This window comes from Populus euphratica, unplaced genomic scaffold (assembly GCF_000495115.2).
Source record: "Populus euphratica unplaced genomic scaffold, PopEup_1.0 scaffold31.1, whole genome shotgun sequence".
Lineage (NCBI taxonomy): Eukaryota > Viridiplantae > Streptophyta > Magnoliopsida > Malpighiales > Salicaceae > Populus > Populus euphratica.
This window is the reverse complement of record NW_011499850.1, coordinates 1,943,327-1,959,086: the sequence shown is the minus strand read 5'-3', so window position 1 is coordinate 1,959,086 and position 15,760 is coordinate 1,943,327. Positions and strand designations below refer to the sequence as shown.

At 33.0% G+C, this 15,760-nt stretch overlaps 2 protein-coding genes and 1 long non-coding RNA gene across 4 annotated transcripts in view; 2 read left to right on the top strand and 1 right to left on the bottom strand.

Moving 5' to 3' along the window:
* The first annotated feature begins 569 nt into the window (after positions 1 to 569).
* LOC105121058 (probable sucrose-phosphate synthase 1) lies at positions 570 to 8,062 on the top strand. Of its 2 annotated transcripts, XM_011019544.1 has the most exons (13): positions 570 to 951; positions 1,046 to 1,135; positions 2,284 to 2,525; positions 2,750 to 2,813; positions 2,942 to 3,637; positions 4,120 to 4,236; positions 4,340 to 4,471; positions 4,595 to 4,771; positions 5,634 to 5,687; positions 5,765 to 5,827; positions 5,929 to 6,858; positions 7,015 to 7,142; positions 7,430 to 8,062. In XM_011019544.1, exons 1-13 carry the CDS (start codon positions 769 to 771, stop codon positions 7,701 to 7,703), a joined length of 3,150 nt encoding a protein of 1,049 aa, XP_011017846.1. In that variant the 5' UTR covers positions 570 to 768; the 3' UTR covers positions 7,704 to 8,062. The 2 variants fall into 2 exon arrangements, with proteins under 2 accessions (XP_011017846.1, XP_011017847.1); XM_011019545.1 differs by lacking the exons at positions 570 to 951; positions 1,046 to 1,135 and adding an exon at positions 1,342 to 1,899.
* The window catches only part of LOC105121060 (uncharacterized), a 17,512-nt gene continuing 9,626 nt past the window's right edge, over positions 7,875 to 15,760 (bottom strand). Inside the window, exon 2 of the long non-coding RNA XR_841473.1 lies at positions 7,875 to 8,013. This is a non-coding gene — a long non-coding RNA (uncharacterized LOC105121060). The remainder of the gene's footprint in view (positions 8,014 to 15,760) is intronic.
* On the top strand, positions 14,127 to 15,028 carry LOC105121059 (heptahelical transmembrane protein ADIPOR1-like). Its single transcript, XM_011019546.1, has 2 exons — positions 14,127 to 14,634; positions 14,791 to 15,028. The coding sequence occupies exons 1-2, from the start codon at positions 14,336 to 14,338 to the stop codon at positions 14,885 to 14,887; spliced, it is 396 nt and encodes a 131-aa protein (XP_011017848.1). The 5' UTR covers positions 14,127 to 14,335; the 3' UTR covers positions 14,888 to 15,028.

Here is a 15,760-nt window from a genome sequence, read left to right as displayed (position 1 = left end):
CAAAGAAACAATTTTTTTTTATTGACAGAAAAATAAAATATTCTCCACTCTATGAGCAAGGTGACATCATGCACATGCTACTGCTATCTTACTTGTAAGAATCCTTTTTTGTCTGTGAAAATCTCGTCCAATGGCATGTCCTTCCATAAATGGGTGGAAAGAAAGAAACGTTACTGTCATAGATATGTAAATCCGACAAAAGAAAAAAAATTATTGTGATTTAGATCTTGGTTATCAATTGTTTTAATAATAAAATTTAAATGAACAATTTTAAGCTTGATTTCTTTTTTATATAAAAATAAAATTATTAAACTTGATTATCATCATAAAAATTTCAAAAACAATATAGTTTGATGAAATGAGTTAATTTTTATTTAATTTAATTTTAGAAGAAATTATTAAGTTTTCATGAGAAAACACTCTTTAAATTATTTTGAAAAAATCAATTTCAATTAACATCTAAACTAATTTAAAGATACCTATGTGGTATGAAACAATTAATCATTGATATTGATATATATAGTATTTCTTTTGCCTTTCTTTTTTCTTTTAAAAACATTAAATAAAAAAATATCTTGGAGGCAGAAAAATCTAGTACAGTACAAACAAGGAGAAAATCCGCTCTCCCTAGTTCACTCTCTCTGTTTCCACCCCTCTCTGTCTCTCTTTAAGTAAGCTATCTTACCGTTAACACTGTTCTAATCCTACAAATAAAACCACAGACAACCAGCTTTCCTTCTGCTGCTGCTGGTGGTCTGGTAAATAAAAATGGCAGGAAATGATTGGATAAACAGCTATCTTGAAGCAATTCTTGATGTGGGGCCTGGCCTAGATGACAAAAAATCTTCTCTTTTGCTCAGAGAAAGAGGCAGGTTTAGCCCAACTCGTTATTTTGTTGAAGAAGTTGTTTCTGGATTTGATGAGACCGATCTTTATCGCTCCTGGGTTCGAGTATGTTTGTATTATGTTTGTTTGTGTATTGTTGGTGTTTTTTGCATGCATGAGGGTGATTCTGGTTGTGTTTTCTGTGTAATGTTCGGTACAGGCTCAGGCGACGAGGAGTCCTCAAGAGAGGAACACGAGGTTGGAGAATATGTGCTGGAGGATTTGGAACCTGGCTCGGCAAAAGAAACAGGTTTATTCTGTTGCTGCTTAGTGTTTTTTAGATGAATTTAATGGCCCGTTTAGTTGTTTTCTTGATTTTGGTTTAAGATTTGATATTTCTTTTTGGAAATGTAAGTGGGTGTAGCTTATTGGAAGCTTAGATGATGTGTTTGTGTTGATTTGAGTGTTGGGGGGGGGGGGTGCTCTGGTTGTTGTTCTTGAATGGGATTAATCTTGAATTCTTTGTTTGATCACAAGTTATTGTTAGTTAATTTGGTTTGGCTTTGTCTATCTGCGTTAGCAACACGTGGCAGAAGACCTTTTTGGAGACGATGATCATATGGTAACGTGTATGTTCTCGTTCCAAAATATTGTCACTTACTATGTGGTTAGCTTTCGAGAAATGATTTTATTGAGATATGGTAGAAATGTGCAAAGTGTAAACTCTTTGGTAATAAATTTTCTTGTAGATAGTTGACAGTTGCTGAAATAGATTATTGTAGCTGTTTACTTGATTTCATTACAATTTGATATTTGGCAGTGGAAATGGTAGTGGGTCCGGCTTGCAAGCTTGAGTTAAGTGCAATTTCTTATGTTGGAAAGTTGTGAACTTGATTGGATGGATATTTTTGGAGGGGATGAGAGCGTGTGGGGTTGACTATTTTTCTTATATCAGATTAATCTTGAATTGGTTGTTCGATCACAAGTCAGTGTTAGTTAATGGGTAGATTTTGTATTTTCACTCGGAAGACACAATTGGCACAGGACAATGTGGAGAAGATGATCAATCGCATGGTAATTTGTATGCTCTTGTTCCAAAAAAAAAAAAAAGTTGTCACATATGATGTGGTTAGCTTTCAAGAAATGATTTTTTTGAGATATAGTTTAATATGTAAAGTGTTAACTCCTGGTAATAAATTCTCTTGTTGATACTTGAAATGTCCTGAAATAGATTATATTTTGGCCATTCTTTTTCTTTTTTAAGAAGTGTGAGGGCGTAATTGTCCGAATGGATAGAGTTTAACATCCAACTGTCTAGTTTTTCAATGAACAATACACTACTTTTCCTTTTTCTTTGGATTTTTTAAATTCTCAATGCATAGGAGAACATGCCATATTCTGGCTTGAGGTTCATTTTGTTTTGAGCTGAATGATTGACTATAGTATTCTGTGTCGTAGCTTGAGGGAGAGCTGGCCCAAAGAAATGCTAAACGTCGTCTTGAACGTGAAAGAGGACGCAGAGAAGCAGTGGCTGATATGTCTGAAGACTTATCAGAGGGAGAGAAAGGAGATACAGTTGGAGATCTATCAGCCCACGGTGATAGTGTCCGGGGCAGACTGCCTAGAATCAATTCTGTTGATGCAATGGAGGCTTGGGTTAATCAGCAGAAAGGAAAAAAACTATACATTATATTAATAAGGCATGGACTAAACTCTTGAATGTGCTTGTGAAGAGGACTATTAAGGAATTTAGCTGGTGTAGAATTGTTTATTACAATATAATGAATGGAGTTTTACATTTCCCTAGCTGCTGAAGAGAAATTGATAGGATATTGCATTTGTGCAGATCACGACACTAGTATTTACTGCATGATTAATGTGCATGCTGATCATTTAACATACTTAACAAGTAGTATTTGTGCAGCCTTCATGGTCTATTACGAGGTGATAACATGGAGCTTGGCCGTGATTCTGATACTGGTGGTCAGGTAATATTTTTGTGAAAGCTTTTGTCTGGATTGGCCATATGTGGCTCTCACTCGCATTTATTGGTTATAGGATAGCTTCATAGCTGCAGGAATAGATAACCAATGATCTTTGATTTTTTTTCTATTAGGTTAAATATGTAGTGGAACTTGCAAGGGCTTTGGCCTCAATGCCAGGAGTGTATCGAGTTGATTTGTTAACTAGACAAGTATCAGCTCCAGATGTAGATTGGAGTTATGGTGAACCCACAGAGATGTTGAATATAAGAAATGAAGATTTCTTGGATGAGATGGGAGAGAGCAGCGGCGCTTATATTGTCCGCATACCTTTTGGACCAAAGGATAAATATATACCGAAGGAACTTCTGTGGCCTCACATCCCTGAGTTTGTAGATGGTGCACTCAACCACATAATTCGGATGTCCAAAAGCCTAGGAGAGCAAATTGGTGGGGGGAAGCCTGTCTGGCCTGTTGCCATCCATGGGCACTATGCTGATGCAGGCGATTCTGCTGCTCTTCTATCTGGTGCTTTAAATGTCCCCATGCTTTTTACTGGTCACTCACTTGGTCGGGATAAATTAGAGCAGCTACTTAAACAAGGCCGTCTCTCGAGGGACGAGATCAATTCAACATACAAGATAATGCGTCGGATAGAGGCAGAGGAGTTATCACTTGATGTCTCAGAGATAGTCATAACTAGCACTAGACAAGAGATAGAGGAGCAATGGCGCTTGTATGATGGTTTTGATCCTATACTTGAGCGTAAACTGCGAGCAAGAATCAGGCGTAACGTGAGTTGTTATGGAAGGTTCATGCCTCGCATGGCTGTAAGTACATCCTTTTTCCTGATTGGGGTTTCCATTAAAGTTCCTTGCTTCTCAGTAGCAATTACAGTATCAGAAGCCAACTTGCTCTGCCCTGGTGCCTGGCTCATGAATCTCTGCTAGGTCAGGGTGGTTTTAATGAGATTCACACTCCAGGTCAATTGAATATGTGGGTTTATTAATTTTGATCTTAAACAATGATGCTAGTGGTTGTATATGTCAACTTGGGACACTGAAAGTTTGATGTGTTGCCCATTAAACATAAGGCAGCATGGCACTAAGCACGAGATTTTGATTAGTGTTTAGTTTTCTAAGTTTTTCCAAGGGACATGGTTGGCAATCACTGCTGGAACGTGTGGTAGGATGCACCCAATCTTTGCTAAATGTTCATGTTTCCTGTTCTTGTCATGTTCCAGGAGGCACCCATAACAAAAAAAAAATTCTAGCGAAGGGAACATGCATTAATAACTAGTTGTGCTCTGCAGATAATTCCTCCTGGAATGGAGTTTCATCACATTGTTCCCCATGATGGTGATATGGATGGCGAAATAGAAGGAAATGAAGACCATCCCTCTTCTCCTGATCCATCGATATGGATAGAGGTTTTAATTTTTGGTTATGGATGGACAGCATGTTTAACTTTACCCTTTTCTACGCTCTTGTAATTGGAAATTTGAATTTAGTTCGACACTTGCTATGCTGCAGATCATGCGCTTCTTTACCAATTCTCACAAGCCTATGATACTTGCCCTTGCAAGACCAGATCCCAAAAAGAACATCACAACTCTGGTCACAGCATTTGGAGAATGTCGGCCATTGAGAGAGCTTGCTAACCTTGTATGTTAAGTTTCCTAAAAAGACTTGTTTGGTGCAAACATGTTCTCCATTGCTGCTTAGTTGAATTTACTTTCTGTTGAGGTCATTCTATCTTTTTTATTCCCTCTGCACTTCACTTTACAGACTCTAATTATGGGCAACCGAGATGGAATTGATGAAATGTCCAGCACAAGTGCATCTGTCCTTCTTTCTGTGCTTAAGCTTATTGACAAGTATGATCTGTATGGGCAAGTTGCATACCCTAAACATCACAAGCAGTCTGATGTTCCTGACATTTATCGACTAGCAGCAAAGACAAAGGTATGCCTTGGATTTTACCGGATTAAAATAAAAAATGACTTGATCACCTGAGCTCGAGATGAAAAAATCATAAAATAGGTGATAATCCACTCCATTATCTAGCATTCAGCTTACTCTGGCCTTTCCTCATATCTTCTTTTCTTTTGATCCCTTTAGATTTCTCCATGAGTGACCTGTGTTCTGCATTTTACAACTGTCTCTTAACAAACTGAGATTTCATGTAGAAGAATGGAATTATGCTTTGGTGTTTTATGTTGTAAATAATTTACTGATGGCTCTCCTAGCAACACCTTACAGTTATCTAGTTTAGTGCAACTGTATAATTGACTCACCATGGAATTATGATTAGCAGAAATTTTATGATGCTAGTCTAAATCTAAGTAAAGCATACCAAGCATCTTCATGAGTGTCCCATGTTTTGCAGTTTTCATGTTTTTTTAGCTGCCGAGACTTAAGTTGTAGTAGTGCAATTTTTCTCTGGTGTTTGACATTATAAATAACTGGATGGGGGCTGTCCTAATAACATATAATTGTTAGCTAGTGTAGTACGATTTATAATTGATTATCCATCCAAATATGATTAACAAAACTTTTACGATGCTAATCTAAATCTCTGTAATATCGAGCATCTTAGTTTCATGTGGTTTGTCTGGTATGCCTGTGAGGTTGGGTATCTTATCATGCTCGCTTGGTGTTTGGTTGCTGTATTTTGGTCCATTATCAGATGTAATTTCCATTATCTATCATACTTCAGCTGCATGACATAGTTGGGTTCCTCTGTTCGTCAATTTCTGTTTCCAAATACAAATAGAAGTTGGTATATGTTGTTAGCTATGTAAACTCTGTCTGGAACTTTGTGCAGGGTGTTTTCATCAATCCGGCTTTCATTGAACCATTTGGACTTACTTTAATTGAGGTGCCTCTTCTTTATCTGATGAAGTGTTTTTCTTGATGATTATTTATTATTTAAGACTGAGTATTTTTGCTGAGCAGGCAGCAGCTCATGGATTGCCTATGGTTGCCACCAAAAATGGAGGCCCAGTAGACATACACCGGGTATGCATGCTCATAAAGAAAAACAAATATATCACTTGGCTTGTGTGTGAATGAGCATGTGTGCATAAATCTTCCAGTATTAATTGTAAACATTTCCTCAGGTACTTGACAATGGTCTCCTTGTTGATCCTCATGATCAGCAGTCCATTGCTGCTGCTCTTCTAAAGCTTGTTGCTGAAAAGCATCTTTGGGCAAAATGCCGTCAGAATGGTTTGAAGAACATTCACCATTTTTCATGGCCAGAGCATTGCAAGGCTTATCTTTCCAAAATAGCTGGTTGCAAACCAAGGCATCCACAATGGCAAAAAAGTGATGATGGAGCTGATACTTCCGACACAGATTCTCCTGGTGATTCCTTGAGAGATATACAGGATTTATCTTTGAATTTAAGGTTCTCATTGGATGGGGAAAAGACCGGAGGTAGTGGAAATGATAGTTCTCTAGGATCTGAAGGAAATGCTGCTGATAAGAAGAGTAAAATAGAGAATGCTGTATTGGCATGGTCCAAGGGTGTTGTAAAGGACACACGAAAGGCTGTTGACCATAACAGCAGCTCCGGTAAGTTTCCATCATTGAGGAGGAGGAAACAAATCTTTGTTGTTGCAGTGGACTTTGATACTATTGCCAGTCTTGCTGAAGCCACCAGAAAAATTTTTGAGGCTGTTGAAAAGGAACGGTTGGAAGGTTCTATAGGGTTTATATTGTCAACATCCTTGGCCATATCTGAGATACGCTCCTTTCTGGCCTCAGGGGGGTTTAGCCCCAGTGATTTTGATGCTTTTATTTGCAATAGTGGTAGTGACCTCTACTATTCAACTCCCAATCCAGAGGATGGTCCCTTTGTCATTGACTTTTATTATCACTCACACATTGAATACCGTTGGGGTGGAGAAGGGCTGAGGAAAACTCTGTTTCGCTGGTCATCTTCAGTTAATGATAAGAAGGCTGAGGATGCGGAACGGATTGTATCTTCAGCCGAACAACTTTCATCTGACTATTGTTATGCGTTTACAGTGAAAAAGCCAGGATCGGTACTTTTCTTCTCTACAGTGACTTCTTACTGTTTGGAATTAAGGGTGAATTTATTTTTTTGGACTTTGTTTCGTAGGGGCCTAGATTATTTTTATATTAAGAATTGCAGTACAATGGTATATACATGCACTGAGTTATATCCATGTCTTTTGCAGGTTCCACCAGTTAAGGAGCTCCAAAAGGTTCTGAGAATTCAGGCTCTCCGTTGCCATGCTATTTATTGCCAAAATGGGACCAGAATAAATGTAATTCCAGTATTGGCTTCCCGTTCCCAAGCCCTCAGGTAGGTTTTTTTGTGAACATACGTTTTACATAATATTGATTTTCATTTGAAGTATGAGGAAACTGCATATAGCAATTTGGATGGTAAATGAACCTTTGGCACTCAGAAAAAGCAATGTAGCCCAAAAATTGGGAGCTGCTGTTGAGAATTTATATAACCATTTTTATAATGCCTTTGAGGTTTTGTTTCTTTCTTGATTTGCGTGCCTGATTGAACTTCGAGCTTAAAATCTTCTTTTCCTCTTCATGATAATTTTTGAAATTTTATGACTCGAAATTATATTACAGGTACCTATATGTTCGATGGGGAGTGGAATTGGCAAGTATGGTCGTTTTTGTTGGAGAATGTGGTGACACAGATTATGAAGGATTGCTTGGTGGGCTGCACAAAAGTGTAATACTGAAAGGAGCCTGTAGCAGTGCAAGCAGCCAATTCCATGCGAACCGAAGCTACCCTCTCTCAGACATCATGCCATTAGAGAGCCCAAATGTTGTTCAAGCAGCCGAAGAAAGCTCTGCTATCAGGAGTTCCTTGGAACAGTTAGGATGTCTCAAGAGTTAAAAGTGTCATTCTTCTTGGTTCAAACTTGTTCAAGAGCTTTGGTATGTGGGGCTCCTATCACAAGTCTTTGCCTGGTTGCTCTCATGGCAAGCAACTCATAAGCGTTCTCAAGATTTTGAATGCTTTAGAAGCTTGTTTGTGGCTTTCATCGTGACACCTCAAATCATCTTGGTCGTTTCCAATTTGTTAATTCCCTTGTAAAGTCAAACCTATGCTGCTCCTATTATATCCCAAGTTTCAATAGAAGAACACAGTCGAATGAACCTATGGCCTGGTCTCTACAAGAGCCAGCGGACGCCAGTATATACTACTATCTCAAAAGCTAATACATATACTTCTCTGCCAGTGCCGTTCATAAAGGTGCAGTCTTGAATGGGAGGATAACTGTATATACTGTTTACTGCTTTTGTTGTCAAGATATCCAGCCAGTTTTTCCAATCGATGGTGAAAGGAGCTTTTGTTAAGTAAGGAAAAATTGAATGACACATCTGGCATTGGTACTGTAGCAAAGAATTGGAAAGCTGGACAAAACACAATGAATACAGAGAGAATGCTGATATTTGTGTATTAAGCAGTAGATTTTCCGAAGCATGCATATGAATCATCGAGAGGTTCCTCTGTTTGGTGAATTAGTTGGTGGATGTGCCAGTATTAATGCTTAGTCTTGCATGAAGTGTTCACATGCGTTGTCAAATCTGAAGGGAGGCTGGAACCTCACTATTTTGTCGTGCCGCAGGATGATGACTGAAATATGAGCTCTCACCCCTTGTTTTTTAAATCACAAGTTGATCTATAAAATTAAAATTATATAATTTTACAAGTTAATATATATATATATATATATATATATATATAATCATATTAAAAACTTGAAATTCTTATAGTTGATCAAATGTGGTAAAATTGATCAAACTTGAAATTAGTTACGAGTTTCACAAAAATTAAAAAATTTATTGTCTTCCTATTCAAGTTCCCCGACATTTCACTTTACAGTATATAATTAAAAGGTTAATTTAGAATTGAATTTCTAATTTAATCATATAAAATATTAGCATAATAAAATCGGGTTAATTCAATTAAGGTTTTAGTAATTTATTTAACTTTACTTAATTCAATCAGGAATTTATCCATATATATGTACATTTTTTTTTTGTTTAACTTTCTACAATATATATCTTTGTTGATGCATATATTGATATTTTTGAACAAATTATTTATTAATTTTTAATATATAAAATTTTATGCATATAATTGTATTATATTATATTTTTAAGTTATTTAAATCATGTATAAATTTTTATTTGAATTATATATGTTAAGGTGTTTTAATATTTATATTATTTATTTTATTTTTATTTATATTATATTATATTATTATTTATTACTTGACTGAAATTATTATATATGATTAATTAAATTTTTTTTTATAACCAAATTTATATTATATATTTAATGACATGTTAAAAAAACTTTTAATAACCTTGCTCTCACCCTCTAACGTGGATGAAGGACAGGCAAGCTTATATTGTTAGGCACGACGTGCCAAAAGAAGTCGTGGCCTTGAAAAGCAGTCAGGCTCCAAAATGTGCTGAGAACAGTCGTAGACATGAAACTGAATTTTCACCCGATCACGTTTAATTAATTTACAGAGGTTTCGCTGGAAAATCTTGTTTTAAAAAAAGTATAATTCTTTTTTTAAAAAATTATTCTTAAAATCGCAATACCAAAAACTATTATAAGACCTGTTGTCATTTTGTTCTGCCATCCCACCCATTAGTTTTGATTCATAGTATTTTTCTTATTATGCTTCTCTGGACCTTTTTCTGAGTATTTATTTTTAAAATTTTTTAATGTGTTAAAATAATATATTTTTTAAAAAATTATTTTTAATATTATTAAATTAAAATCATTTTAAAATATAAATTTTTTTAAATTGAAGCAAATGAAAAAAAATTTAAAAATTTATTTTTTAAAAAACAAAAACAAGTAGGTTTTAAATAAGCTTTGAGAGTATTTTTTATCATTTTGCTCCTGTTTAGAGTGCAACTCATGAAGAGATTTGCTAAAATTTAATTTTTTTATATTTTAAAATTATTTTGATGTGCTAGAGTGAAAAATAAATTTTAAAAAATAAAAAATATTATTTTAATATATATTTATATAAAAAATAATTTAAAAAATAACTATATCAAGTTTTTAACTTTGTTATGCAAAGTAAAATGACCTCAACATTCCTAGAATGAAAACTTTTAGTTAAGGTTGGTTTGATATTTATATATATTTGGTTAAAATTAAAGTTAAATAAAAAATAGTTTAATGTATTTGGTTAAGAATATTTTTTAAATTGAGATTATAAAATAAGTAATATATATATATATATATAGTTTTAAATTTAAATATTATAAATTTAATTATTACTATTATATTATGAAATAAATAATATTTTATATAAAATATTTTTTATTATTTTATTAAACCATCTATAATTTTTTGATTTAAAAAACACTAATGCACTAAGGGATATTTATTTAAAACACTAACAATAAAAAAGAAAAACAATTAAGAGTTACTGAGACAAAACTTGTGTTTTAAACGTGAATTGCTTTGGGTTGCATCAAAAATAAATTCTACTTTTAATGTAACTAAATATTTATTATGGTTGCTTTAAATGCAAAAATAACTAGTTATTTAACAAACAGACACTAAAGCTGATGCACTAGGGGATAGTTTTGCTTTTTAATGTTTTTTTTATATATAGTTAAATGTCTAAATCACCCCTAGAAAGCTAAGTCTTCCTAACCAATGTTATTTTAATAATAATAATAATAATTTTTTTATTGACGTGGGGTGTCCGGGCCAGCTTGCGCGTATCTCGACTAATCCCCACGGCCCACTGAATATCCTGCAAACCTAGTAGGCATGTAAGACACCGCGGGGATAACAGGTGTGCATGCTAAGGCTCGAACCTAGGTGCAATGAAAAGAGACAAGCTACTTCTACCGTTAGGCCAAGCACTGGAATGCAATAATAATTATTTTTGTAATAATAGGTGGGTGAGGGTGGTTTTATTGAATTAATGCACGGGCACGGGTGAAATCACTTGGCTGCCATCTGGATAAAAACAATTTAGAGCCTTCTTGTATGAATCTAATACTCTTCTATTAACGGGTTGGTAAAATGTTCTCGCATAAGTTTAAGAGTTGAGATTTCACCCGTGTGAGTTAACCCAACAGATGACGGAAGCTGGAAGAAGGGCCCAGTTAACGGGTCGTTTGCTAAATCGCCACCACATCGGAAGGTGGAAACTTGCACCGGTGAAGTATTTACCCCTTGGTTTTGCTTGCAAGGCCAGGCTTTCTCGAGAGTGTTTAGAGCTTGTGTGGTATTATAGTTATTTTTTTTGTTTTTTAAAAGTTATTTTGAATATTAGTATTTTAAAATGATTTAAAAATATTAATTTAAATTTAATAAAAAATAAAAAAAATTCAGATTTTTTCAAAAATATTTTTAAAATAAAAAAATAAACACAAATAAAAAACTTTATTTTTTAAAATTTATTTTTAACATTAAAATATTAATAAAATATTAAAATAATATGAAGATATAAAAATATATTATTATTTTTTTGGGAAAAAAAAACTTTTAGCAACCACTGTGAAGCCGACTTCTGTCACTTTCATCCATCGGATAAGGCGCCTCTTAAACGCATGAAATAGATGGGCAATAGCCAATCTAACCACGACCACACACCACGCCTTTCAGATTCCATCTCCTTCACGCAACCGGAATTCTAGGCGTTTGACATCTTAGACTTTTTTTTTTTTTTAATTTTAGATTCCAGCATTTTAAAATATTTTTAAAAAATAAATATATTTTTAAAAAATCTGTAAATAAAAGCTATTGTATTTCCGAAGTTACCCTCAAACGCCTAAACTAAAGAAACATGATCTTCTCCCATCCAAATTAAATTAAAATTTAAGCAAGAAAGACATTTACTGTGAATATTTGTGCGACATAAAGTATACCATGTTCGATAAAAAAAGTAAGAACATGTTTCTACATGAACCCCAAGACTCGCAGGTTGCTACAATATGTGGGCTAAAAAACGAGAGAGAGAGAGAGAGAAGAAAATAATGCGTAGGAAGATGGGAAAACTCTCGGATTAACTTGAGAGGGCTAAAGACGCGTGATTCATTAAAAAATTAAAAGAATTAGACAAGGCTTAAGTGAGACTTGTCTTCTTTACAAGCCAAGGATTAAGGCAAGAAAGTGATTGATTATAGTTAATTAGCTTGGAGTGCCTTGTGGGCAATGAAATGAACAGGTATTAGTCCAGAGGTGGGCTAGCTATCTATACCGGTGAGATGGGTTGCCTAATATGGTCTTACCTAAGTCTAACAATTAACAATCAAAAACGTGTTCATATTAATGACAAAGATTACACACATAATTTTTTTAAAATAAATTATAATAATTTTTTTAAAATTATTATTTTTAACATCAATATATCAAAATTATCTAAAAACATAAAAAATAATTTAAAATTTAAAAAAATATGATTTTAACCTCGTTTTCAAACAATATCATAATTACCACAACTGAAGTAACACTAAAGCCCTGTCCCATATAAAAGTTATATGATCCATAAATTTAATGATATTTGACATGGTTTGACACGTTAGTCTATACTATTAACTCGAAATCTAACCCAAGTTTTCATAATAAAATGAGTGGGAGTTATCTAGACAAAACCAGCATGACTTAATTAATCTATTTAAAATATAATAAGACATGATTTGATTTTAAAAAAATGATGTTATTTTAATTTATTTTAAAAAATATTTAAAATATATAATTTTATATTAACTTTTGTTCATCCACCCAGTACGTAATCTAAGTCTTCGTCAGCCAAATTATATAAACATGTAAAAGACATCAAGGTCAGCCTTCAAAAATTAAGATAAAAAAAAGTGGAATTCTATCTTTAAACGATGTAGATGTGGGACACTGCAATTCCTTTGTTAATTTCTATGATATTGTATTTTTATATTGCAGTAATTGTTTTTAAAAAATATCTTTGATTTAAAAAAATATTTTTGAATATTTTCTTATAATTTTAATATACTAATATAAAAAACAAAAATATTATAAAAAAATATCATTTTAATATATTTTTAATTAAAAATATTTTAAAAATCACAGGTTGCAACTTTATAATATCCACGTGGGTGAATCCATAAAACACGTCTGTACATTTATTATGTCACGCTGTCCACCTAAATGCCTTGTCTCGTAGTAAAATGTCAAGTGACTCGATCAACTGATTGATATTTTTGATAACGACATAATTTTGTTTGCACTGTACACAAAATTTTAGTTAAATACTAATAGGTTTATCCATGTTTTTTTAAAAAAACATGGATACGTAGAAAATTTTCAATTAAAGAACGAAAAGATTATATCCATACCTAATAAAATTAATTTAAAAATGATATAATAAATCATAAAACATCAACATTAATTAAAGAATTTTGAATTTTGAATTTCTTTTAATTCAAATAATTCTTTAAATGCTTTTGAATGATTTTGATATGCTATATTAAAAATTAATTATAAAACATAATATGTATAATTTTAATATATTTAAAAATAAATAATATTTTAAAAACAACTGTTATTACCATCTCAAATCTTAAATTTTTATATTGGCAAATAAATTTAAGCAAACCAAGTTAAAGTATGAAAATTATTTAAACTTTAAATCGAGAAATTATTTAGACTTCAAATTGAAATGGGAATTGAATTCAAATATTAATTTATCTAGTTTTATGTATTGAATATCATCAATTACAATTTACACCAGTTACATTAATGATTGAAGACGTGCCTTTCCCTTAAAAATGAAGGTTTAGTTCAAGTAGAAAGTAGGCAGCAGGTAGATTCCTTGTGTTACTGATTAAACGTTGAATCAACGAAAGATTAATAGATTTTTTCTTATTATTATTATGAACCCATCAGTCTTACTTTAAATGATTTATAATTTATCATATCCGAGAGTTTTAATCAAGGATTTACTTCATTCTTTGATTTTTTATATTCAAATCTTAGAGTTAGTATTAAGAAAACTTCTTAAATCCTCTTAAATCAATAAGTGTGAAATGTACTTTTAAAATTAATTAAAAATAAATCTAATTTTACTCGAACACGTAAATCTAATGAAGTCAAAAAAAAATTATTATCGATGTAAGAACTTGAATGAAAATACATAGGGCCACGAGGTTGGTGAGCTCCCAATTTTTCATATGCTATCATTTATACAGATTTATTAGTATCCCAACAACGTGTACGATTAATCAAACTGCATTGCATGCAATTCGAACACCTAACGAGAGAGAGAGAGAGAGAGAGAGAGAAAGAGAGAGAGAGAGAGAGAGAGTCTATAATTAAATGCTGCAGTTGGATGGTGCAGTTGTGTTGATTCATAGAGAGAACGCAAAGGCACAGATAGATAGGAGAAAAGACACAGACAAGCCTTTATATATTAACCAAACAAGACCCTCAAGATAAAAAATCCGTAAGAGAAACATGTTTAAGATCGAATTGTAAGTGCTCCTCTCAAGATTGAAGTCTTCATGAGTGGGTTGAGGGTCTTGAAGAGGAAAGGGAGGGAAAATATTGATCAAACCCAGAAGAAAGAAGCTGCAGTAGTGCTTGATTCTTGCAAAAGTAGTGGAGCAATCCAGAAGATGAAGAAAGATGACGAGAGTCAAAGCAAAGGTAAGAAAACATGTGATTTAGTGTCGTTTTGGGAGCTGCCAGAGTACATGAAGGACAATGAGTTCATCTTGAGTTACTACAGAGCAGAATGGCCTCTCAAAAAAGCTCTCTTCAGCGTTTTTCGTTGGCATAATGAAACTCTCAATGTCTGGACGTAAGTAATTATTTTTTTTCTGATTTTGAGGGCCAGTTTTGAGCTTAATTATAGTGTTAATTAGTAGTGATTAGTTTTTTTAATGGATTTTTCTGGGGCTTAATTGTTTTATAATTTAAATATTTTTTGGGTTTTAATTTAATTATATATTCGCAGGCATCTTCTTGGTTTCTTCTTGTTTGTGGGGTTGACTGTGGCAAATTTAATGCAAGTGCCTCAGGTTGCTGATCTGCTTGGCTTGTTTACCTGGTAATTTGTTATGGAAATATTTCGTTTTTTTTTTTAATCGATATGAAAGCAATGTACCAATTACTAGTTATAAAGAAAAATCCAAGAATGTTATGTGAACTCTCCATTCTTCTTGTAATAAAGAAGGGATTGGTAGAAATTTTATTACCTCATTTTGATTCCCTTTTCTTTGATTTTTCTGTGCTTTTTTTTAATAGCAATTACTAATTTATTTGAGACCTTGAAAATTGGTAGTCAGTTCTAATGAAATCCACTAAACCTTAATTAAACAACTATTTGGAAATAAGAAGGCAATCAAGAGGTAGAAAGGAAAATTAAAGAATCAATGGAGGACTCCATGTTAGTGTCCTGCTAGTGGTCTATCACCACACTGTTTTGCTGTCAAACCCACAAAACAAATCTTTTCTACAATCAAAAAGACAGCATAAGTAAAAGTATATAGGATGGAAGTAAGTGAATTTTGTAGTTGCAGTAGTAAGGTCTGCCTTGAAAGTTTTATTATACACTGATGTATACCATGGTTTTTCAAACTTTGATTCAGTTTTGATTTTACAACTTCTGATGTTTTTCACTTTTGCTAGACATTAACGTGGGAAAGATTCAGTTTGATGTTACGACTTCCAATGTTTTTGCTTCACTTTTACTCTTTAATGTTTTTCGGTGACGTTTAATATCTGAAAGACTGAAACCTTACGCTCCAAGATCTATGAATTTTCAGAAAAAAGATTCTCATCCCTCGGCTTTAAGAATATGATTCTCCCTTTTGCTTAAAACACCATACTTTTGAAACTTCTATTTATTAAGAACAAAGAATTAATCAAACCATCGAACGAATATATATATATATATATATATATATATATATATATTTTTTTTT